Raw genomic sequence first — 26,430 nt, 5'->3', positions numbered from 1 at the left:
TCGTAATCGATGAGATTTAGAGACGAAACGAAGGATGATTATTATAGGTGAGTTTAAAACATTGAATTCAATAATTATTAGATTTTTAATGCATAATGAAATGTGAGAAATCAATTGTTTTTTAATGATTTTTTTTAAATGTTGATGGGTTACTTAAATGATATTTAATTGGTTTTACAAAATTAGAGCTCAGTCAAAAAATATATTCGGTATTTCATTTGTTTATATCACATTTTCATTAATTAGATGCTGTATGGCATAGTGTCTAAATTCTGTTTCTTCATTTCAGCGTCTATCCAATTTCTGTATTGGGCGACATCAGCGTAGACGCCGGGAACATTCTCGGTGCCACATCCGATGCCCCAGGAAACGATGCCAGCTTGAAGGTATCGTCCTGGATTTTGTGGGTCCGGGCATACCAAAGGACTGCCGCCATCTCCCTGTAGGCGAAGAAAAGAAAACATTTATGCATTTTCTCTGATAATAAATAACAGTTTAATTTACCGTGCATGTATCTTTGTTGCCTTCTCCTCCGGCACAAGTGAACGATTTGTGAAGATCGAACAGTTTCCCTAACCTAGTAGTCCTTAAAGCATCCTGGCACTTGTCGTGCTGAACAATGGGTAACTCGATTTTCTTCAAGATGACCTGGAATTGACCCTGCTTTCCAAAAACATCTTTGCCCCATCCAGTGGCGTAGCAATTCTTAGAGTCGAATTTCAAGTCCTGGGGTGGCATGCAAATCGTTCCCAAGTTGTCCGCCTTCACGAAGTTGTCTTCCAAGATCAAAAGAGCGACGTTGTTGTAGAGAGTTTGAGGATGGAACTGCTTGTGGACGATGATCTCAGCGACGGCGCGTTCTTGGTACGGGATCCTTTCTCTCGTGGTCTGAGTATCCCATTCACCAGCCCTCACTTTGATATCTCCTGTCTTGTATCTGTAAATAATAATTAATACTTCTTTGCACGTGGAATTGCGAAGGTAGGTTTACTTTTGCACGCAGTGAGCTCCTGTCAAGACCACGTTTGGCGTAATCAATGAACCTCCGCAGACGGCCAGAGTCTCGTCCTTGACTGGATTTGTTCTCAAAATGGCAACCATCCATGGGAATTCCCCGTATTCGGCCTCGTTGTTGTTATTTCCGGTGATCTTAAAATCGATTCCATTGGGGTTTCTGATGCCGCAGAAGTTGCCTTTTCCTGGGGTGATTGGAGGAACGGGCGAGGTGACCTCCGGTTGTTTAGGATCGACAGGTGCTTGAGTCGTCACGTTGGCTGGAACTCCGTTGGTTGGGATGGCGCAGCAGATATCCAAAGGATGGGCGCAGCTTGTCTCTCCGAACCTACGAATCGATCAACAATCCGTTTCTTTTTGATTGCTTTGACTGCTCTCACCTGATGTCGATCACTCCGAAACCGTCGGTTTCACCGGTCTGTATGATGGTTTTCGTTTTTCCATCGCAGTTGTAGTACGGAACACAAGCGTGCACTCCTTGATCGTTGCCTTCGCCGCATCTCTCCAAGGCCATTAAGGTCTCCAAAGCCTTCGTCGTTACTTCTTCGCCCAAGGAATCCCAGAAACTACGCGGGGATTGCGTGAAGACCTCTTTGATAGCATCGCCGATCGGATCATTCTGGCCGCATACTAGAGCCACGAAGGAAAAAAGAAGTAATGCGCACTTCATTCTGTTCGGAAAAATACACAACAGACCATTAGTTTAAATCGACCTATTACAGTTAACGAGGATACTTGTAATAACCATTACATTGTTATTCCTATTTCCTGTCTCTCTTTTATAAACAATACAAATGTTTATTCGAAATTTTTAATGAAATGTTCAAATTAAATCTTATTTTTTATGAATATTACTAAATAATTTCAATAATTTATTTCATAAATGAAACGTACACATCATACGATAGTTAAGGAAGATGCAGATACTACTTGAATCGAAAATCACTAACACTAACATTTATTTTTAGTCAATTGTAAATTTAAAATCACAATTGACCTAAATTAAAATTAACATCATCAAACCTTTGAAAATACGAGCAATGTCCTAATGATGCATATGAAAATGTCAAGGCTTTGCCCTATCAGAATATACATCTGTGAAAGTTCACAGAAGACAATACTCACTTTAAATACAATTCCGTATTTAAATTTAAAAGAAATATATACATATAACTGATTTATACAAATGTAAATATATGATAATGTTTCTATATAATTTGGTGGTAGATATTTTCATTGATAATAAATTTATAAATATTGAGCATTTTTTAATTCATTTTGAATGCTTCAATTATTAGTCTATTAATTTGTGAAAGTATTTCACGGAAAATTCAATCAATTCTATTTAAAATTTAATTTTTTTAAAATTGATTTTCCAAATGGTATTTTTTCAATGAAAAATTAATGTACTTTATTCAATTTAAATCTAATAGTTAATAATTTTGTCGAGGTTAAATATTAATCGTTGTATCAAAACAATATGTGTAACCCAAAATTCCTGGAATTTGTATGCATAATAATTAAATTATATACAGCTGCATTAAATTAATAGATATAATGAATATATTTCTTTATAACAAAAAAATATTATCAGTCAAGTATTATTATTATATTAAATAGATTGAATACCTGTCAATATTTGACAACAATGTTAAGTTAAGCATTTCTTGTCTCGGGTATAATTTGAATGGGTGACTGAGTACAATTTTTCAATTAGGCTTTATATAATGAGTTATAATTTCAAATACATTATTTTTCTTATAAAAATGATGGAAAATTTCCGTATTTTATTGCATGAACTTTATTTCTGAGATTACGACCTTCTACAATGCATTAACGATTCTTTCACAATATTTAATATATATTTTATAGAGACGTAATTATTGTAAAAAAACTTATATAACTTATAGATTTTTTAAGTAGTTTTACACATGTTTTTAGAGAGAATTAATATTAATAATGTTTATTGCATCAGTCGTACAAAAAACATATACAGAAATAAAAAGAACAAAATAAATATATATAATTTCAAAAAAGTTAACTGATAGAAAGGGCTATTGACCATAGGTCTTTCTGTCCGAATAATTTTAAATTATTGTTTATTAATTTCATATTTGGTCTCAGTTTTTACTTTTTAATTAAACAATTAAGAAAAAGTCGTTGATTGGAAACACAGACAATCATAAAAGTATCCAGATAAGTTTATGTTCAAATTTAATATAATTTTAAAGTTTAATTACATCAAAAACAATAATTATATATTAGGAAATAAGTGTATAGAAAATTAATTAACTAAAAATCTACTTTCAATATGAACGTTTATAATATAAACAAGTATCTTTATTGTTTTAGTTAAATCTCAAAACATGTCTAAAATGTAAATATTCATGTGAATGTTGTAAATACGCAAATTATTCATAGTTAATTTAGATACATTGAAACTTTTGCCATTGTTTATCAATCCACAAACTAAACGAAACTACGTTCTTGACCTGGATGTGCATGCATATATTTTTGTGTGATTAAAAACTAAACGCCTAAAGTGCAAATGCAGAAGTGAAAATAAACTAATTTCAATCGCGTGAAAGTGCATTTGAAATTATATTATAACGTATGCGAAAATTATGAAACTTACTTGGGTAGCTTTTAAGGCGACACTGAGTGGTCTGCAGTGCGCACAGGTAAACTAAATGTGAATCTGATGAATTCCCACTACCGTTTCACGAGACAGACGCAGTTTTCAAAATTGAAAGGTCACGTTTTTCGTCGTCTTCTTTCATTTGTTGTTCTTCGTTTATTTTTTTGTCATGTTCGTTTCGTTGATTCTTCAGATGCTTTTTTTTAATGTTATTTACCTGACGCACAGTTTGGGTTTCTCTGAACTCTTGTTAATTAGAAACAACAAAATGCAAATGCAATGAATTTGATACTTAATTTAGATCAGATTATAGAAAACTAAATCAATATTCTTTCTTATTTCATCATAGTCAAATTCGTCTTTTTTTGGTTTCTTTCTTGTTATTTATATGATACACAGTTTGGGTTTCTCCACATTCTCTTTAGCAATAACAAGATCCAAATGGTTAAATATAGTCGTTATATAGATTATAGAAGACGAAACCAAAAATAGCTTCGATTGGCCACAATCTTCATTAACTTCAAGATAAAAATTGTCTCGTGCAGATTTGTTGTTTCAGCAATTACATTTATAATCGAAAGAGGTGTGACTCAGTGAATTCATTAGTAATAAACTTGTTTTAATCTGACATAATACGGTCAGTGTCGTTTACTATTTTTTTTTTAAATATATTAATTTTTAAATTATTTTTTTATTTTATTTTTTGCATGAAAAATCTTCAAAGTTAATAATTTAATGGAGATATTGTTTGTTAATGACAAGTGATAGCTTCATTGAACTTTTACAAAGATTATTTCTATTTTGAACGAGTTTATTTACAGTTTTATAAGACAGAATTTTTCAAGTTCGCAATATAAAACAATAATACGTTTAAATCCGCAACGCTTTATACACTTTAATCTCCGTATTAATTAACATTAATTGCTACCTTAGTCTTATTATTCATTGCGTAATTACCTTGAGAAGTGAGTCTCTCTGCGTTATAAGCCTTAATCGGTTCAAGATATTCGCACTAAGATTACTGCTGGAAATACCGATTCGAAGCCGGTATTTATACAAGAATCTTATCATCGAAATTGTTGTACCATAATGGGGAATAAATGCGGTCGAATTCTGTTGGACGAACACGTGAGACTTCCGGTTTTATAGTGAAATTACTTGATTCACCGGGATTTGTGTGTAGTTTGGGAATTTCTGTCCTCCATATTCCGCTCGAATTTACATATGCGCTCATCGCAATTGTAGCTACCGTTCGAGAACATGAATATTCAAAGTGTTTTCTTGGTTTATTATCAATTTAATGATGATTTATCGGACCTTGTTGTATCCTTCGACCTCTAAGCTACGACCGTTTGCAAGATTCGAACCTTCGGCAAACGTGTTTATCTGAAGAGTGACGCAAACTTTTATTATTGAACTTATTTATGCTAAGTAATTTATTGTTATTTTTCATTGTTTAACATAGAATAATAATTTCATTTTTTTTTATCGAAAAATATTTTTTTAATTTTTATGTTTTATATTATTACTCATTAATAATGAGAATGTAGAACATTGAAATTAAAGAAAAAAATATGGCCTTTTTAGATATCAACGTTGAGCAATTATATGAAGGTGTGCATATATCTACAAAGTTTTTATACATAATTGGATTGGTATTTTCTAAATAAGAAGCAAGAAAAACACTGATGTATGTGTCTAGCATATAATTTATAAAAAATAATAAATAATATCCAAATTCGAAAATATTTGTGCTAATCGAACTAAGTTGAAATTTTGGATTAAAAGGAAAGCATATTATTTAAATTGTTTCTGTGAGTTTGTAATTATTCGATATATGGTTTAATATCTAAATTTTGTTGTTTCATTGCAGCGTCTATCCAGTCTCTGTATTGTGCGACATCAGCGTAGACGCCGGGAACATTAGGTATGCCGCAATTGATTCCCCAAGCAACGATTCCTGCTTGAAGATAGCGTCCAGGATTCTGCGGATCTGGACATACTAAGGGACTACCTCCATCTCCCTAAACAACAAGAATAGAATCGTTCAGCTCTTGCAGTTACAAATACGGAAGATTCAAGATTACCTTGCAGGTGTCTTTCTTGCCCTCGCCTCCAGCGCAAATGAAAGAGCTGTGCAAGTCGAAGACTTGACCCAACCTCGTCGTTCTCAAAGCCTCCTGACACTTATCGCGCTCAACGATGGGCATTTCGATTTTCTTCAAGATGCCGTGTTGTCCTTTCCCCGACACGCCTTCGCCCCAACCCATGGCGAAGCAGTTCCTCGACTCGAACTTCAAGTTCTGAGCTGGCATGCAGATCGTTCTCACATTATCCGCGTCGATGAACTTCTTCTCTAAAATCAGAAGAGCGACATCGTTGTACAGAGTTTGCGGATGGAACTGCTCGTGGATGATGATCTCGGCGACGGCGCGCTCTTGGTACGAGATTCTTTCCATTGTGGTTTGAGTATCCCACTCGCCCGCCCTCACCTTGATATCTCCAGTCTTGAATCTAATGAATAAGACTAGTGTAAATGCTTCCTCTTTCACTAAAACTGCATTGCTTTACTTTTGAACGCAGTGGGCTCCTGTCAGGATCACGTTTGGAGTGATCAATGAACCTCCGCAAACATCGAGCGACTCGTTTTTAACTATATTGGTTCTCAAAATAGCAACCATCCAGGGGAATTCTCCAAACTCGGCTTCGTCATTCCGCTTTTCCATGAGCTTGAAATCAATACCAGCAGAGTTTCTGATGCCGCAAGACTTGCCTCCTCCTGGGGTGACTGGAGGAATCGGCGAGGTTACTACAGGTTCTTTCGGATCTGCCGAAGATAGAGTTGACTCATTGGTAGTCGGGATGGCGCAGCACACTTCTAGGTAATGAGCGCAATCAGTTGTACCAAACCTAACGTATATATTTTTACAATCTACTATTTTGGATTTGTTATAATCAATCACCTTATATTGATCGAGATTCTAGTGCCTGCTGTTCTTGTTTCTATAATGGTATATGTTCTTGCGTCGCAGTTGTAGTATGGAACGCAAGCGTGCACTCCTTTATCTTTTCCTTCACCGCATCTATCAAAAGCACCCAAAGACTCGATATTTCTGTCAGGTTGCTCTGAGCTCAAGAATTGCCATACATTGCGTGGGGATTTCGTGAACACATTGTTTATCGCTTTACCAATATCTTCCTCTTGGCCATAAACTAAAGCCACGAAGGAACAGAGCATCAAAACCTTCTGCATGCTACGAGAAAAAATGACCAACCATTAGTTAGAGTCATCAACACGACATATAAGTAAACTAAATTGTAAATCTTTTTATCACATTCCAAGCATACAATATGAAAGAAATCTGAGAAATGTCATAGATTATGATAATTTAATACCAAATTTTATATACTACAAAGTTATAAACAAATCAAGCTGGAAACATGATCGAAGAACTATTTTTTAAAATATTTAGTCACCTTTAACAGCAATACTAAAAACGTATTTTCTCGAGTGTTTGCAGATAAAATAACACTAAGATTAATGATAGGGCGACTAATAGCCGAATGGTTAAGTCGTCCTACCCACGAGCTAGTGAACGCAGATTCAAATCCTGGTCAAGCCAGGCCCGTTGTGGGCCCCCTCGGTGCTTGCAGCATTAGGACCATCGTTCATCACAGATGGACAGTGAAATGAATGAGGTTCAGCATATGGACCTGTTTTTAAGTCTTTGTAATGGTCCGCGAGATTATGTTGAGTTTAGTGGTCCGTGAGGTCAAAAAGGTTGGGGACCGCTGATCTATGTAGTACAGGGGTTGGGAAACGTTTTTACCTATTTTAATTGCTGATCGTCATTACCATAAGAATTCACTTTTATTATTCATTATTCATTTTGGGGATAATTTACCCCGTTTTGCCAAACTAAATTTAAATAAGGTAAAAATAATTCCGTTAAACAAACTGTAATTTCATATAATTTTGTAATTTTGTTGGATTCTTTAATCTTTCTATTGAAAAAGAAGTTCAAACTAAGAAAAGAGTAACCAACTAATAGAATGAATCAAACTTCAGAATAATCCTTTAAGATTTAATATAATCCAATCCTTTAATAATTTATTATGCTCACTTATGTTGTATGTAATTAAATCAGCTCAAAAAAATTTGTTATGTCACAATTCTATACGATTCTATATAAAAATAACATTGATTAAGAACAAAACGTGTTTGTTTAAAGTTCAATCACTTTTCAGTTGATTTAAATTATCTTAATTCGATATAATAATACAATAGCAACCAAGAAAGTCCAATTACCTAGAAATCTCAATTATTAAAAGACAAACAAATAAATATTCGAAAAATAACACAAAATGGATAATAGGAAAGTCGTATTGGTAATGAATGAAATATTTGTAATTACGCAACGAATGTTTTGTTTGTCTGTTTTTTTTTGTCTGTACTTTTGTTCGTGATTACCACATCACCTCACCATTGTATGGATCTGGGCCTGGGTCATCGGGTTTCCGAATCGATTCGATGTATACGTATTTGGTGTAAATTACAATGAGAGTAAAACAAAAAAAATATACGAAACGAAAATGAAACAGTGGCACAGAATTTTATTAAAATTATTTATTTAATATGGTAATTTCCAAAAAGGATGGAATTTCGAGATGGGATTTTCATAAATATTTTTGCAATATTTGCTGAACGTAATAATAATAAACAAATAAAGTGGGAAATTATCATAAATAAACAATTCTGAGAATGTTAATGGTTCGATAATTTAATGAATAAACATACAGTTTCGAAGAATTATTGCTTCTTGACGTCTCTCTAAAATTTCTTGTAAATATTTCAAGTACAAAAGACAAAAAAAATTGCAATGTATTTTTGAATAGAACGATTTAAGGTGGAGCAAACTAAATAATAACATTAATTACGTCGAAATTATGGTTTAACCTTCGTGGAATAGCACGAAGCGGAGGAGGAAGTTGCGTTTCAATGATTATACAAATAATAACTGTTAAATTGAGAAGATTGTTGTATGTTATCTCCGTATGCTAATGGATTTCTTCAGAGACCTCGCTATTTATTACATTCTACGTGTAGTCTCTTTTTTTGTGTTGTTAATAATTTCTTAGTCACGAAGAATTAACAAATGTTAAAAGAAAAAATATAATCAATAGACGACAGGCGCTGCGTGCAGTTTACCAATTTATGTTGATGTTAAATTGAGCAAAGGAAGATATAACACGATAAACAGGTTTTCGAAGATTTTGTTTTTGGCTATTAGTTGGATGTTTTTAGATAGATTATTTTTCCATTAGTTTGATGACTAGACAGAGGTGATTATTCTATGATTGCTCAAAACTACTTCACATACTTAGCAGATAGACAAATTTCCATTTTTAAAGTAAATTTTTTAAATACTTGAGATATTATAAATACTTTTTGTAAGAAAGCCTTTACTATATTAAAAATATTTGTTCGTCTTCAGTTCAGACTATTTTTTGTTTTTTATAACTGAGGTTTAGTTAACTGAGATCTTGTTTTGTAAGTAAAATTGTTTTGAGTTTAATAAATTTTAATATTTTATAAAAAATATAAAATTTCCGGATTTTTACTCTTATAGTGAAACATATTCAAAAATACACATAATTTGTGTACACAAGTTGTAAAAATGATGTAGCAGGCGCGCAATCCGGGACTTCTCTTCTCATCGTCACTCGTTATGCGAAACGTCGCTCGTTAAGCGAGTCATTTTTCTTACAATTCATTTTGCTCGTTATGCGAGGTGCTATATAAACGAGATTCCACTGTATATGTAAAGTGTATATTTTTGTGTATTAAATAAATTTAAGTACTTGCGAATCGAATTAATGTTCATGAAATTTTGTAGAAATTTCAATATAAATCTACAAATATAAAAAAAATTAATAAAATGATCAACACGAGTTTTTTTGAATTGGGTTTCTGCATAAAACATGACCTTTATAAAAAAAATAAGGATATTTTAACGTTAATGAACTTATGGATTCATTTCACATTTTAAATTATTAAATGGCATTGTGTAACCAATAAAAAATACTTCTAAACTCCAGTTGAACTTGAAAAACTTTTCCAAAATTTAAAATAGATATTCTGAGAATTTTAATTCTATTTATGTCGTTTCTTAAAAATAATAAATTTAATATTTTATAATTATCAAATAAACAAGTATTTTATTGTTTATTTGAAAAACCTCATTAAACCTGTTTAGTTTGTGTTTACTTTGACTCATTTGACAGCTGTCAGTAAAGTATATGGATATGTCATGTTTATAGTTATGGGTTATGTTATTCATTGTTTGGAGTCCTGTATCTAACATAGTACGTGATAACGACTAGATGAGGTTCTCAAATGTTAACCTTGTTTGACGTTCACTTATTTGAAGTTGTCAGTCTGTAATATTGATACATATGTCAAGTCTGTAGTTTCAGGTTATGTTCGACTTTTCTATTAACTTTCCATTAAATTATGGATTTGTGCTTCTACATAGAACATGACGTTTATAAAAAAAATAAGGATATTTTAACGTTAATAAACTTATGGATTAATTTCACATTTTAAATAATTAAATGGCATTGTGTAATCAACAAAAAAAATACTTCTAAACTTCAGTTGAACTTGAAAAACTTTTCCAAAATTGAAATTAGATATTCTGAGAATTTTAATTCTATTTCTTAAAAACAATAAATTAAATATTTTATAATTATCAAATGAACATGTATTTTATTGTCTATTTGAAAAAACCTCATTAAACCTGTTTAGTTTGTGTTTACTTTCACTCATTTGATGTTGACTCATTTGACAACTCTCAGTAAAGTATATGGATATGTCATCTCTATACTTATGGGTTATGTTTGACTGTTCTATCAACGTTACTTGAAACAAGAGAAACATTTGCAATAATATTGTTTTCTAATTATTTCCATGAGTTCATCATTATTTTTTTTTAAATGGATGTAAAAATATGAGCCGAAATCTTTTCACGATCAAAATAAAACTGTTAATAATAAATAAAACAAATATTATTTTATGCTAATTATTCACAAAAATCACGTACCGTAAATTTCCCGAGAAATATTAAGCAATAAAACGTGTTTCGTTTCCACTTAAATCTCAGGTGGAATTAAAAAAAATATGTATGTATACTACACATAACACCATATCGAAAAGTTGTCTTGGTTTTAACAGCATGACATTGAAATATTAAATAATGTTGCTGACAAGATTTATAATTTATATCATTTCATGTATTATTCTTTTGTGTGTTGTTAAAACAATAATTAATTCATAGCTCGATGTAGATTGTTGATCATTGTTACAAACGACTCGAATATTGATGTTTGCACCTGATGGATTCAAAAAGTTGTCAAATAGTGACAGTAAATAATGAAAAGAAATAAAAACAATAAATTATTATATTTTAGATTGTTTATTAAATAATGATATATTGTCATCATTTATGTGAAAAAACTAAACAATAATTAATTAATCATAAAATACAATAAGATTTATTCAAAGAATGTTGACCGTCAAAAAGTAAGAGCAATTTTAAAACACAATAGTTTTATTGTGTTTTAAAATTTTATTATAAAATTAATTTAATTTTTACTAATTTTAGAAATAAGTAAATGTTTCTTTATTTTTTTATAAATACAATATTATTTCTTCAAAAGATTTTCCTTTAATGTAATTTCCAATTACAATTGAAATAATGTTATTCTTTTAATGAATACATGGATAATTGTTGTTGGCGATATTAGATAATTAGTATTAATAAGCAATTTGCGACGAGGCAGAACGTAAATCTGTTATTGATGTGACCTTCACTTACCTGCAACTCCGTGTTTACACTCCAAATCCACCAGAATGCGTCTAAGTAAATAAACGGGTGCAAATCTCGTTTGCTTTGCAATGCGGACTGAAGAGCGTAGAGAACTATATGTATATGTGGACGACGAAAAACTGTCGAATGCTTTTTCGTTTTATCGTGATCAGAGATGACCTTGCATCGTTGGGGTCGCAAGGAGATCAAAATTCTTTGGAATAAAATTGTTTATTACAGAGGCTATCACAGAAAAATAATAATATTGGAAAAGAATTAAAAAAAACACTTAATAAAATTGTGAGTTGATGGTTAATTTGCATGTAGGTATAGGAGCAGGTTTCCAATGCTGCTTGATCAGGTTGGCACTCTATCAAATCCTGGTACCTGGTTACCTTCAACGCATACGAATCTTTAATGAAGCTCAAAGAACAGGTAGCTTTGTCTGTAATGACCTTCTTCAAGATGATATAGTATATATCTTTTCTTTAATTCAGCTGATGGAAAATTGCAAGAATAAGAATTAATGAGGACCTTCAAATGGAAACAGTAGAGGAAACAATTATGAAAAACAGTAGCCGATACCAAAATAGACTAGACAGACATCCAAATGTACTAGCTGTCAATCTTCTGGACAATAGCCTAACAACACAGCGACTGATGCGACATAAGCCACTGGATCTACCATTGAGTTTCAACAAATAACCAATAAGTAAAGGATAAGAACCATTAAGAAGTTACAGGTTACGTTTGATTTTTCTATCAACTTTTCATAAAATAAAAGAAACGTTTGTATACAACAGTTTCAATGTGTAGACTCATTATTTGGATTGTCTTTCATCAAATTACAGTAAACCAATTTAAGGTTCTTAAAGACATCTTTTTATGTTCTTTTAAAATTTTGATCATGATTAATTTGACAGCTGTCAGTACATGGATATGTCAAGGTTTATCTTTTTATGAAAAACAACTGCAAACATGCTTTTACAACTTGACTCATCACTCAATTGACAACTGTCAGTATCATAGATGGATATGTAAAGGTTTTTTTTATGAAAAACAATTGCAAACATGTTCTACATATTAAAATTTTGATCGTTCTTCACCAAATGACTTTGACCCAATTTATTGAGCTAAAATGTTATCAATGGAAATTTCACGTACGTCAGATTTCTAATCTATATTTCATCCGTGTTGAACTATTTACCAAAATATTTACATTCAAAGGAACTTTATCACTTACAATTATTGATGTATTTTCTGAAAACTAGTATCTACAATTGATATACCAAATAAAAAGAACTATACCCAAAAGTCTTCATATATTTCTACATTGAAACAGCAATTCATACAGATCTATAACTATCACTGTTGTTAAGACAAAACAAATGAAGATTATACCCAACTAAAAGTATCATTAGAAAACAAATATTTTCAAATTTTCAGAAGTATAATTTATTGAAAAAAATAATAATGTAATGAAAAAATACTTTTCAACTGTTGTCATCAAATGTATAGATAAAACATTGTGTTGACAATTAATGAGTAAATGAACCAGAAAGATTATGACATCTCATTTATGCTACAATCATATGTTGATTCCTAGCTGGGAATACCGCTCTCAAAAATATTTTTCATTGGATAAATATAAATTTAATTAATTAATGGAGATTATATGCATTAAATTGCGCATTGAAAACTGTTTGCATGTTAAATATTGATTTTATATTGATAAAAATCTAATTTTTGTGTATATTCAATTTGCGTGATTCCATCCATTGTCATAGAATCTTTTACCATTTACTACTAAAACTGTTTGTTGTTGAATGTGTTGAAAATAGGTATATAGTTTAAAAAATGTAGTGAGTAATTGATTGAGACAAGGAAGCATACAATTGGGTTATGGTTATTAAATAATTGCTGTAACTGCAATTGCGGTCGATGGGAAGTTGCTGTGATTGAATGAAGTGACTGGGAAATTTGCACTACCCACCTTACTTGATATTTTCGTACCTATTTGGGGTTAACAAATATACCTAAACCAATTTTAGTTGAACATTTGTAGCGATTGTATAGTTTTAATAAGAATAATTGAGTATACTTCTTGGAAAACCAAACAATGTAAAAAATACATTGCAATCACTAGTTTTTCTTTCTGTAGTGAAGAAACATAACGGATTTATGATATTGTTTGTTATTTTAGTGAAATGTATTTAAATATGTTAATTATTTAAATTAAATTTTGAATAAATTTTATATTAATTATGAATAATAAATAACAACGGTATTTTTTCTAAATGCAACACGTTTTTATGTAAATTATAATCTTATTTGTTCGAAATTAATAATTTTATTTGCTATAATTCTTAATAAATTGGTTAATTTGTTAGTCATATTTTAATAATTTTTTTCCAAAGAAATATTAATATAATCTTTTGTCATTATGTAATTTATTGAAAATGAATATTAATAAATGCATAGTGTACAATAAAAGTGTTATTTTGATTGGTGAAAAATTTAATAAACTAAATAAGAAACGAATATTGTTTTGATTGAATAATTTGTCAAGAAAAGTAAAAATGTACAGTTTGGTACATATGATATTCAAATCAAATTTTATTTGGTTTTTTGTTTGATGAAATTATAATTTGAAATATATGTTTTTATTACATTCCTAAGAAATATTGCAATGTCACCTAATGAATGCAAGTGTGGTTAGTAAATACATTGAAGGCAAATCTGATATTCCTATGACTTTCACTTACCTGCAATTCTTGTCTACACTTGAAATGTATCAATATATATAGTAGATTATAGATGTTATTGAGAGAATCACGAATATAGTATAAATTTGTTTTATTTATTAAATAAATTGAGGTTGCAAAATTAAAATTTTAGTATTATAAAATTGTTTTATTGCTCAGACTATTTCCAAGAAGGAAAAAATGAAGAATAATATTAATGAAGTAAACAGAACAAAATATGTGGATGTGCTGCTCAATTTATTCGTAGCTGTAGGAGGAGGTGTCGAAACCGTTTGCAGCCATCTGCTCGTTGATCCAGTTACGGAAGAGAGGGATGTTCACGTAAACTCCAGGAATTTGCTTCTCTCCACATCCGATACCCCAAGCAACTATTCCAGCTTGGTAGTACCTATCTGGTTTACCGGGAATGGGGCATACCAATGGACTACCACCGTCACCCTTGCAGGTATCCTGTCCAGCTTCACCGCCGGCGCAGATGAAGCTGTTATGAAGCTCGAAGAACTTGCCCAACCTTGTGCTGCGCAAGTTCTCCTGGCAGGTAGGTCTGCTCACGATCGGAAGCTCTACCTTCTTTAGGATGACCTGATACTTGCCTTCTTTTCCGTACACGTCTTTACCCCATCCAGTTGCGATACATCTGGTATTGTCGATGGATAATTCTTGAGGCGGTAAGCAGATAACGTCAACGTTCTCGGCGATAACTACAGGCGATTCTAAGATTAGCAAAGCAATGTCGTTATAAAGGGCTCCAGCGTAGTACTGGTTGTGTATGATGACGGATTTGACGGGTCTATCCTGGTTTTCGTAGAGTTCGTCCTTGGTCTGCGTGTCCCATTCGCCAGCTCTAATCTTGAACTTCTTATCCTTGCCGTTCACGCAATGGGCAGCAGTCAAGACGACAGATGGATGAATCAAGGCTCCTCCGCATTGGTAGATGTTCAATTTGTTTGGGTTGTCGGCGACGATTTCCTCCCTCAAAATAGCTACCATCCATGGGAATTCACCGTACTGAGACTCATTGTCTACATCGCCGCTGATCCTGAAACCAACACCATCGGCGTTACGGTAACCGCAACCGATCCTCTTCACTGGTGGCTTCGGATTGATTCTTTGTTCGGTGATATCGGGCTTATTACAGCAGACCTCCACGGTACTGGAACACTCTTGAATCCTGAAAATAAACGCAAACAAACGAATTGAAACTCCACGCGAATACGTATGTTATTGAAACTTTTTGTTAATGTTTCGTAACGAGTTCCATGAAGGAGAACTGCAGTAGCTTTGATTTAGTAAAGTGACTGTGGACACTTTGATTTACTCACCTAATATCGAGTATACCTTCTCCGTTGGTGTTGATAGTGTTATTGTTGTTGCAGAGGTAGTATTGTACGCACATGCAATTAATTTCAGTACCTCCGATTCCAGGAAGTCCTGGCTGCAGATTGGGCGATTCAGTCTTTTCATTAGGCTTTTTGATCTGGGAGATCCAATCTTCATAACTCTGGGCCGAAATACCGACCACCAGAGTGCAGACCAAGAGTATGAATTGTCTCATTCTAAAAAAATAAATATAAAGAAATAATTAATGAAAATATGCGATTTTAAACATAAGTTTTGTACTGCATCTCAAACATTTCAAAATGAATGAATTAATGAATCTGCAATAAATTAACGAGTTTAATCCGTTCCAAAATTTCCGGATTTTTACTCCGATAGTGAAACATATTCAAAAATACTCATAACATGAGTACACAAGTTTTAAAAATGAAGTAGCAGGCGTCACTCGTTATGCGAAACGTCGCTCGTTAAGCGAGTCATTTTTCTTACAATTCATTTTGCTCGTTAAGCGAAATGCACGTTATGCGAGGTGGTTCCACTGTATTTGAAAATAGCTTTGAAAATCTTAATTTAATGAAAGTAATTTTATTTGTTATTCACAACCTGCCAATTTTTAGCAATAAGTGGAATATTTTTGGTCATAAGACCACAAGTAAAGATCATAAATAAATAGAATAGTTGTTGTAATAGAAGTATTCCTTTTGTGATTAGAGACTTCTGCTCAAATGATCAACGTATGGTAATGAAGGTGAAAGATCAATTTCATCACAACAGAAAAGGTCTTTTTTTTATTGGCAGATCGTGCATTATCGATTGCATTGATTTCACTTATTATTCGACCTTGAGAAGCGAACGATTATACAAATATTATTGGCTGCAGTAGCTTCTCAAATAATTGGATTTTATCAAAATGTTGAAAATCTATTTATATTCAATAAGTATTTATTTAATATACCTCCAATTATATTATCAATTCACAACTAATTAAAATTTTTGAGAGTCCGAATATAGAAAAAAAATGCAGTTACTGTATTCAATTATTGTTATTGTTGTTTAGCTCATTGTTAGTTTATGTTTTATATTAAAATATTTAAAATTTTCTGCTTATTTTTTATATCTTAAAATATATATATATAATGCATATAGATTAATTTAATTAAAACATTGATTTCCAAGGATATATTTTTTGTTTAATTTTTAAACTATTCACTTCTTTAGCGAATCTAATGCAAATTAAATAAGAGTACAAATAATTACAAAGAAACCGATCCCAATATCTTCGATCTTAACTTGAATATGTTTCAATATGCTGATGATACTACCCTGGTTTCCCACGCCTCTACTTTTCAATCATCGATCCAGAACTCACAAAACCTCTTTTCAGCATCCTTAGTCCAACATGTGCTGTCTCAAAATAAACCGTTCCAAAACAGAGCTCTTTTTTTTTCCTCATGATAGTATTATCCCATTGTCATACCAGGCATATTACTTTTGGTAACCTTCCCATAGACCTCTGTAAAATACCTAGGAATCCTCCTTCAATTCCCATTTGAAACTTCTTAAATCCAGATTTGGTCATTTTCGAACCTTCCGTAGCTTCTTCTTTCCCAAAAATTCGACATTCCAATAACCTACTCTAATGACCTCCCTTATATGAATACCAACACTGTTCCTCTCAATAGATACCTATCGCTTTCCCTTAAATCCAAAGAGAACAATACATCTTTCCTCTCCAAATTTTGTATCCCTCGAAATCCAAATATTCTTCCTATAGTTCAGCTTAGCATTTGGAGCAGTTTTCCACATTCATTGATTTTGGCTTTTGGGATGCAAATGTTATAAAAATCAGATCTATGACGAATTGAGCCATCCGTGTCGATGAATTACTCCGCAAACTTGTCAAACATCAGGTTATATAACAAGTCCGAGTTACCGAACTCTGTTGTCTGTTTTTAGAGAACTTTCTAAATGTTAGATCAAGTAGCATGTTGTCTCCCAACTCTCTTATACAAAAGAAGGAAGGAATTCTCTGCTGAGTTTACGGCAGGTAGGATGATTCACCTGGTTTTGAATGCGATATTATCATATTGATTATAGTCCTAGCGCAATGACATATATAAAACAAGCTTTGTCCAGCCGAGACAATCCAACTACTACAAAACCCTCCTCCACACCTACAATTGTGACACTTTACACCACCGTTCCCCGCCAACAATTTAAAAGAATCCTTCAAAGAAAATGGTAAAGAAAAATCCTTCGCCTCCACTACAAACACTCCTCTTGAACACACAGTCCTATCACTGTTCCATCTCTCTTCGGTAACATCTCTCACCAAAACACCCAAAGACAAAATCACGCACGCAATGCCGACTCTAACGACCCAGAAACCAAAAATTCCTCCCTCCAACTCCAAAAACCTAAACTCCACACTTCAGCTTTTTAATTTAATTTTTTATTATTTTTATAAATACACATTGTAAAATATTTTTTCTTAAAACCGTAAAAGACTAAAGCCCATACCGGCCTCTAAATAACCTCCAAAAATGTATATTTTAAAAGAAATAAAGAATATTTTAAATTGAATTGCCGAGACAATACGAAGGCCTTGAATAGTGTCAGCAGAGCTGGCGGGATCGCTGCCCCAATCCCGTTCGGACACCGCCTTCTAATATTCAAGCCGTGGAAACAAGTTACAGAAGACCTGATTAACTAGTGGAATTCTAAATTTAGAACAATTTTTAAATCATAATTTTAATGAAATATTAATAATAAAAACGTGTATATTAGATAATTAATTAAAATATTTGTTGTTTGCTTTGAATAAATATTTCTCAATAATTTCAATTCATCAATATAAGGTATATTTGCTGATACTGAAAATTTAGAGTCATAATCAAGATATTCAAAATTACCGATGAAAGTGACTTTTATTTTGAAAACCCCAAAAACAAAACATTCTATTTATTGCTGCAAATAAATTTAAAATCTTTCACAAAACTTTTAATTTTGTTTTATGGACATTTTTGAAAAATATATAAAAATTATATTTTTTAATTATTATTTAAATAAATGAATATAATTATATAAGTGTATTAAATTTGTATATATTTATTAGAAAAATGAAAAAATAACAATATTGATCGAAACAGTAATTGAAGTAATTAAATAGATTTAGACTAATTATCTATTTTAAAATAATTTGAAATGTTAAAAAATGTTTATGAAAAAAGTAACGCAAATTGGAAATTTGACCATGAATCGAAAGTAACAACTTTTTTTTAAATTATTGTTATTCCGATAACTCATTATAGCTCATACACTATAATGGTATAATTTTTTTTATTATAATTATATTATTTATTGTGATATCAATTGATGATCATAAGCGCGTGAATTTTGACTGGAAAATATGTTTTTGATAATAGCGTTTAAATACATGGATAGAAAAATGTGTTGCTGCTTACCTGAACAGAGATGTCCAGATGCTACCTACCAAAGTAGGGTTGAAAACCAAATATGATGAATCCAAGAAAAATATGGTATAAATATATATAAAAATGTAGACGTATGCGCCACCGTATCCACTGCTTGAATGTTAACCAGACTGGACTCTCTTCACAATAATTCTTTTTTTCATTATTATTGCAGCAGGATAAATAAACTCCCACCCTGAAAACTGGTTTATCCAGTGGCGGAACTTCAAATTATTAAAAAATAGCAATATATGATAATAATTTATTAGCCAAACATAAAGTCAAAGGAAAAATTATAAAATATATGAAAAAAACAACAATTCCTTCTGGACGTTGAATTTGCAAAATCAGGTTCTTACAACCTTGTGAACGCTAGTTCGAACCCAGCCATGCCATGTGAGCTCCTTCGGTGCCTGCAGTTACAGGACCATCGTTCATCATGAATGGACAGTCAAATAAATGAAGTACAGCAAATTGACCTTCAACCAAATGGATGGACAATAACAGTTTCAAGAATAAAAGCAGATACATAGACAAAGGGAATAGTGGAATCGCAGAGCATCAATATGTTAATAACATTAATATACAAGACGACATCCAACCAACAAATCAAATAAAGAAAATAATGTTAAAACAAATACAATGCGACATAAAAAAATCTAAGTTTCAAAATTCATCTTCGGAACAGTTCAGAAAATTATTTTTTAGTCGAAATTTTAACAATTTCTTCTCTCGACATTACAATTTTTATTGGAAAATATTTTATTTAAAACGCTTCAGCAGATTTCAAAATTCCTTGTAAATAAATCTGAAACCTCATACATCCTTTAAAATCTATTGACGTGAAAGTCATCCTCACTACCAAAATGTTTTTTTTACATATTTTTCTTTTACTTGGTTTTTAAATAGTCTTCGGAATCGACATCAGTCAGATAATATAATGATTTTCTTAATATTATCTGTTATTATTTTATTATAAAATCTTAGTTTATTGGTTTTTGTATAGATCATCATCATTAGAAATTTTGTTATCATTGATTTCGAACTAGTTTTATTATAATCGCTAATTTTGGTATATTAGGTACTTTTTTTGTCTTTTTAGTTTTTTTCCATTTTTATTCCTTAACAGTTGGGTGAGTTTTGTATTTTAAAAATACTTACAAACAATTTGGCGATATAGTTATTTCCATATTCACTAACAGCTGGGTGGGGTTTATATTTACAAAAAAAAAAAAACATACAAATTCTCGTGCATTTGACGGGGTCATTTTACTACGTATTTTTTGTTTGCGCGCTTTTGTCCTATGCGATTTTGTTATGGCTAGTAAATTTTGTAGGAATTGTCTAGCTTAAGTTTTTAGTGACCCGGTTATAGTAGAATAGTCTACTACAGCGGTACCCAAACTTTTAAACATTGCGACCCATTCATTGCTCATTCTCAACGCATTGAATTTTTAAAATGCACATAAAAAAGAATATATGCTAGCGGAGGGTGGTTTGATATAGAATTTAGATATTTGAATTATTTGAAATATGCACCACTTCAGATTTTCATTTCGGTGTGAATTTATGGCCCCAACTCACCCAACACTACTGTAATTTAATATATCTTGTAACGTTGCAAAGTTTGCTAAATATACTAGGCTCCTTGATACAATGTAGGCTCAAGGAGAGCAGAAATTAAGGAGTTCTTTCTCTATACAAAAAGGAAGCGGGACCTCACGTCCATCCGGAATATGAAGATTTTTTGTTAATTGTATTTACCTAAATTTTAATTTTTAAAACTTAGAAATATACATACAAAATCTGGGCGGGACCCACAAAAAATCAACTCGCAACCCACAGTTTGGGAAACACTGGTCTATAATATTTCTTGAAAAAATAAGAGAAGTAAATAGTGAAAAAAAATATATATTTGCATATTTTAAGTGAAAATTAATGTAATAAAAATGTTGCAGACATCAGTTTTTTTCTCTTTAGTAAAGAAACATAACGGATTTATAATGTAGGAAAAGAATGTAAATATGTTAATTATTTCAATTCTATTTTGAATATTTTTTATATTGATTATGAATAATAAAAAAAATACAAAAAATGCAGTGTTTCCTACGAATTTTTATTCTATTTGTCCGAAATTATTTTTTCATAATATTTCTAGGAAATATTAATAAAATGTCACCTAATTAATGCGATTGTTAGTATATAAACCGAAGGCAATTGGTGTTAATCAATAAATTGCCGTGAGGTAAATCTGTTATTGCTATGACCTTCACTTACCTGCAACTCGTGTCTACACTTTAAATTCACCAATTTATAACTGAGACTATACATCTTATTATGAGATTAATGAAAAGCATTAAAAGTTGTTTTATAACTGGTAAAGATGATCGTAAAATTGAGCAATCAAAATGTAAATCTGTTATTGCGATGACCTTCACTTACCTGCAACTCGTGTCTACACTTGAAATTCACCAATTTATTACTGAGACTATATATCTTATTCGGAGAATAACGAAAGCGTTTGAAAATTGTGTTATGACTGGTAAAGAAGATGAGAAAGTTAAGAAATCGAAATTGTAAATCTGTTATCGAGGTGACCTTCACTTATCTTCAACACTTGTCTATGCTCCAAAATCACTAATTATTTAGATACCATTGGGAGATTCACATAAAAAGGTAAAAATTTCTTTTATTTGTTAAAGAAGTTGAGGATCATAAGATTGAAAAACAAGATTGTAATATTATAAAATTGTTTTATTTCTCAGGCTATTTCAAAAAAAGAAAAAAAAAAGAATAATATTAATGAAGTAAAAAACATACAAAACAACATATGTGGATGTGAAGATGCTGTTCAATTTATTCGTAGCTGTAAGAGGTGGTGTCAAAACCGTTTGCAGCCATCTGCTCGTTGATCCAGTTGCGGAAGAGAGGGATGTTCACGTACACGCCAGGAATTTGCTTCTCTCCGCATCCGATGCCCCAGGCAACAATTCCAGCTTGGTAGTACCTGTTTGGTTTACCAGGAATGGGGCACACCAATGGACTACCACCGTCACCCTTGCAGGTATCCTTTCCAGGTTCACCGCCGGCGCAGATGAAGCTGTTATGGAGCTCGAAGAACTTGCCCAACCTCGTGGTGCGCAAGTTATCCTGGCAGGTAGGTCTGCTCACGATCGGAAGCTCGACCTTCTTCAGGATGACCTGGTACTTGCCTTCCTTTCCGAACACGTCTTTGCCCCATCCGGTTGCGAAGCATCTGGTATTCTCAACGGATAATTCTTGAGGAGGTAAGCAGATAACATCAACGTTCTCAGCGATAACCACCGGCGTTTCCAAGATCAGCAAAGCGATATCGTTGTAAAGAGCTCCGGCGTAGTACTGGTTGTGCACGATGACTGATTTGACGAGCCTGTCCTGATTTTCGAAGAGTTCGTTCTTGGTCTGCGTGTCCCATTCGCCAGCTCTGATCTTGAACTTCTTATCCTTACCGTTCACGCAATGAGCGGCGGTCAAGACGACGGATGGATGGATCAAGGCTCCTCCGCATTGGTACACGTTCAATTTGTTTGGGTTATCAGCGACGACTTCCTCCCTCAAAATAGCTACCATCCATGGGAATTCACCGTATTGAGCCTCATTGTCGCCGTCTCCGCTGATCCTGAAACCAATACCATCGGCGTTACGGTAACCGCAACCGATCCTCTTCACTGGCGGCTTCGGCGTGATCTTCTGCTCGGTGATGTCGGGTTTGTTGCAGCAGAACTCCAATGAAGTTGGGCACTCTTGGATCCTGAAAGTAAATGTAAACAAACAAATTGAAATTCCATGCAAACACGCTTAGTTTTTTTAAACTTTTTGTTAATGTTTCGTAACGAGTTCCCCGGAGCCGGGGAATTCCCATCCGCGCTGACCTCTCAATCACGTATACGTGTCACCAATTAAATACTTTCTACGTATATCGAAATAATTACAACAGTTTTCAAAACATCAGAAATCGACAATTTGACAACCTTACTTTGACCTTCGACAAACTTCATTAACCCAATATTTAATTCAATTCAATTTGTTATTGTGATTTAAATTATATTTAAGCTTAAATACGGAATTAATATTTATAAAAGTTCTTTTAATATGGAAATCCAAATTAGCATAATAATAAATTAATGAAATATAGACAATAAATTAATTAAAAAAATAATAATTTGCAAGCTTCGAGTAAAAAACATAACCAGGAAACATTTTTTGCTGCAATTAAAAATATAGCTTAAAGCAATTTTGTTATGACCTTCAAATACGGAAGAAATATTGAAGAACTATTTTTTAAATATGAATAGAAATATATTAAATTTTGTAAAATCTTTTGAATAAAATGAAAATACTTTTAAGAAGAGAAAATGTGACAATAAAAATTTAATTATATATAATTTGTTGCAATTAAAAATTAGATGAAACTAATTTAACTTAAGCAATAATAATATTGAAAAATATAGATATTATTGATTTAATTTATATTTTATCTAATTATAGAAATCTTTAAGGAACAAATATTAACTAATCTAAATGAATGAATACCTTTATCTTTTGACTTGAACCAAACGTCGACCGCGAGTTGAAAACATGGGGATTTTCTCGAGATTTCACAAAACAAACGGGTTTCACGTCTTAATTAAATTTGATCACGGAAAACCCAAACTGCATTCGTTTCAAACGGCAATTGAAAAACAGGATTAACGGATTATCCTAATTAAGTACGTATAAATATAGATTAACCGCATTGGTAATTTCTTTGTTAAAATACAATGTTAAACGAATTCAAAAATGGAAAACAAATCAGAAAAACAAGGATAATTCCGAATAAGGTGAAGCGTGTTTGTGTTTCAGAAAAAATGCATAATAAATCGGTTCTTTATAATTATTGAAAGAAATTTCTTTCTTTTTCAATGTTAAAGTGTATCGTTAATTAAATAAGCATTCTTACATTTTCAAATTGTAACTTTGAATTAAATAAATTTAAATAATATAATATTAAAACATTGATAAAATATGCATAATTTCTTATTTTTTAAGACTCAAAACGTTATTTTAAATAGTATATAATTCTGCACTTTTTAAATCTAAAAATGAATTAATTTATGGTAAGAAATGTGTAGCTAAGATGCAAGTTTTACAATTTTGGTCTTCTGCTTGTTGTGCAGGTTCTGAATTATGCAGGGAAGCGCAAAATTGGTTTATTAAATAATAACGATTAGCAGTAATTGGAAATTGGGGCCGGTTGGAAGTAGTTTTGATTGAGTGAAGTGACTGTGGGCAGTTTGAGCTACTCACCTAATATCGATGAGACCTTCTCCGTTGGTGTTGATGGTGTTGTTGCTGTTGCAGAGGTAGTATGGTACGCAGATACAAGTATCTCCGGTACCACCGATTCCGGGAAGACCTGGCTGCAGGTTGGGCGAATCAGTCGTTGGCTTATAAATCTGGGAGATCAAATCGTCCAAACTCTGGGCCGAAATACCGACCACCAGAGTGCAGACCAAGACTAAGAATTGTCTCATTCTGAAAAATAAATAATGATAAATAAATGTTTACAATATTGATTAACATTAACAGCTCAAACATTTCAATATCAACACTACTCTTATAATTAAATGAATAAATCTGAATTAATGTAGTGCCAAAAAGTTCCAGTATAAACCTTCAGCTACAGCTCATATATTTGATAATAGCTTTCAGAATCTTAATTGATTGGAAGTAAATAGAATACTTGTGGTAATAGAAGTACTTCTTTTGTGATTAGAGAGACCTCTGATCAACGTATGGAAATGAAGGAACGAAGGTCAAATATCAATTTCTTCGCAGAAAATTATGCAACAGAAAAGGTTTTTTTTTCTCATTGGCAGATCGTGCATTATCGACTGCCGGTTTCACGTATTATTCGACCTTGACAAGCAAATGATTATACAAATATCGTTGGATGTAGTAGCATCTCAATAATTGGATAAATTATACGAAATTTATCCAAGTGGTAGAATTTTATCTATATTCAATAACTATTTTCAATGTTTGAATTATACCTTGAATTATATAATCAATTGTATCAATGTTTACATACTTAATTATGATTCTTGAGAGTTCGAGTATATAAAAATGCAGTTACCATGACCGTATTCTATTGTTATATAACTTTATATTAATACATGTATGATATGTATATTTTTATTCAAAATTTAAAATTTTTGTTTAATTATTAATTTTATATTTACTTCTTGAACGAATTGCATTTAAAGAAAGAATTATATTTAATTAAAAATAAATTAAAACTATAATATTTTTATTGATTCAGCACTAATTTCCTCTTTTAAATACAGAAAATAATGTTTAATTTTAAATTATAACATTTGTTGTTTACAATTACCATTTACAATTATTCAATAGAAGAAATATTTACTGAAACGGAAAAATTTAGGGCCATAATCCAATAATTCGAAATTACCCGAAGAAAGTGAAATTTACTTAGAAAAACTCCAGAAACAAAACTTTCTAATTATTCCTGTAAAAATTTGAAGACTTTTCGCAAAACTACCAAAAAAAAGTTCTTGAAACTAGATTTATGGAAAGTTATATTTGAAATTACAAATATTTTAATTATTTTTTTGAAAATTGTTGATAATTTCATTAAAATTTGTATTTGATTAATACAAATTTATTTGGAAAATAATATTGAAGCAAAAAGTAATTAAATATATTGTACTGATATAAATGAATTCGGAATGGTTAAAAAAAGCAATTTAGAAGTAATATAATATTAATTGAGTATACGATTTGTATGAGGAAAGAAATCGCGGAAACATCAAATTGAAATTTGTCCATGAATCGAATGTAAACATAATAGTAACAACATATTTTATAAATTATTGTTATTCCCAAAACTGTATGAGCTGGTACACTTTTATTATTATATAATTTATTGTGATAGCAATTGATGATCAGAAGAGCGTGAACTTTGACTGGAAAATGTGTTTTTGATGATAGCGTTTGAATACATGGTTAAAAAAAAAAGTTGCTGCTGCTTACCTGAACAAAGATGTCCTGATGCTACCAAATATGATGGATCCAAGAAAAATATGGTATAAATATATATACAAAAAAAAAACTCGAAATCCTTGGAACAGAGAGAGAGCAGTTATGTAGTCGTGCGCGCCGCCGTCGCCACTGCTTGAATGCCGACCAGACTGGACTCTCTTCACAACAAAATTTTTGTTATTATCACTGCAGCAGGAAAATAAAAACTCCCACCCCGAAAATTGGTCATCATCGGAGTCCTGACCTGCGTAGTG

At 31.7% G+C, this 26,430-nt stretch overlaps 4 protein-coding genes across 4 annotated transcripts; all 4 read right to left on the bottom strand.

The window, feature by feature from the left end:
* Window positions 1-182: 182 nt before the first annotated feature.
* Window positions 183-3,741, bottom strand: LOC108562788 (serine protease 42-like). Its single transcript, XM_017921225.1, has 5 exons — window positions 3,650-3,741; window positions 1,395-1,685; window positions 992-1,342; window positions 505-937; window positions 183-440 (listed from the first exon to the last, which is right to left on the bottom strand). Exons 2-5 carry the CDS (start codon window positions 1,682-1,684, stop codon window positions 243-245), a joined length of 1,272 nt encoding a protein of 423 aa, XP_017776714.1. The 5' UTR covers window position 1,685; window positions 3,650-3,741; the 3' UTR covers window positions 183-242.
* A 1,669-nt stretch (window positions 3,742-5,410) lies between these two features.
* LOC108562789 (proclotting enzyme-like) lies at window positions 5,411-11,655 on the bottom strand. The gene is made up of 5 exons (XM_017921226.1): window positions 11,530-11,655; window positions 6,616-6,906; window positions 6,224-6,562; window positions 5,740-6,166; window positions 5,411-5,676 (listed from the first exon to the last, which is right to left on the bottom strand). The coding sequence occupies exons 2-5, from the start codon at window positions 6,903-6,905 to the stop codon at window positions 5,479-5,481; spliced, it is 1,254 nt and encodes a 417-aa protein (XP_017776715.1). The 5' UTR covers window position 6,906; window positions 11,530-11,655; the 3' UTR covers window positions 5,411-5,478.
* A 2,789-nt stretch (window positions 11,656-14,444) lies between these two features.
* LOC108562779 (tryptase-2-like) lies at window positions 14,445-21,392 on the bottom strand. Its single transcript, XM_017921210.1, has 3 exons — window positions 21,374-21,392; window positions 15,608-15,841; window positions 14,445-15,456 (listed from the first exon to the last, which is right to left on the bottom strand). The coding sequence occupies exons 2-3, from the start codon at window positions 15,838-15,840 to the stop codon at window positions 14,523-14,525; spliced, it is 1,167 nt and encodes a 388-aa protein (XP_017776699.1). The 5' UTR covers window position 15,841; window positions 21,374-21,392; the 3' UTR covers window positions 14,445-14,522.
* Window positions 21,393-21,929: 537 nt separating this feature from the next.
* Window positions 21,930-26,342, bottom strand: LOC108562793 (tryptase-2-like). Its single transcript, XM_017921233.1, has 3 exons — window positions 26,168-26,342; window positions 24,422-24,649; window positions 21,930-22,886 (listed from the first exon to the last, which is right to left on the bottom strand). Exons 2-3 carry the CDS (start codon window positions 24,646-24,648, stop codon window positions 21,953-21,955), a joined length of 1,161 nt encoding a protein of 386 aa, XP_017776722.1. The 5' UTR covers window position 24,649; window positions 26,168-26,342; the 3' UTR covers window positions 21,930-21,952.
* Window positions 26,343-26,430: the final 88 nt, after the last annotated feature.

This window comes from Nicrophorus vespilloides, unplaced genomic scaffold, assembly GCF_001412225.1.
Source record: "Nicrophorus vespilloides isolate i.1.1-1 unplaced genomic scaffold, Nicve_v1.0, whole genome shotgun sequence".
NCBI classification, from domain to species: Eukaryota; Metazoa; Arthropoda; class Insecta; order Coleoptera; family Silphidae; genus Nicrophorus; species Nicrophorus vespilloides.
This window is presented reverse-complemented; position numbering and strand designations above follow the sequence as displayed.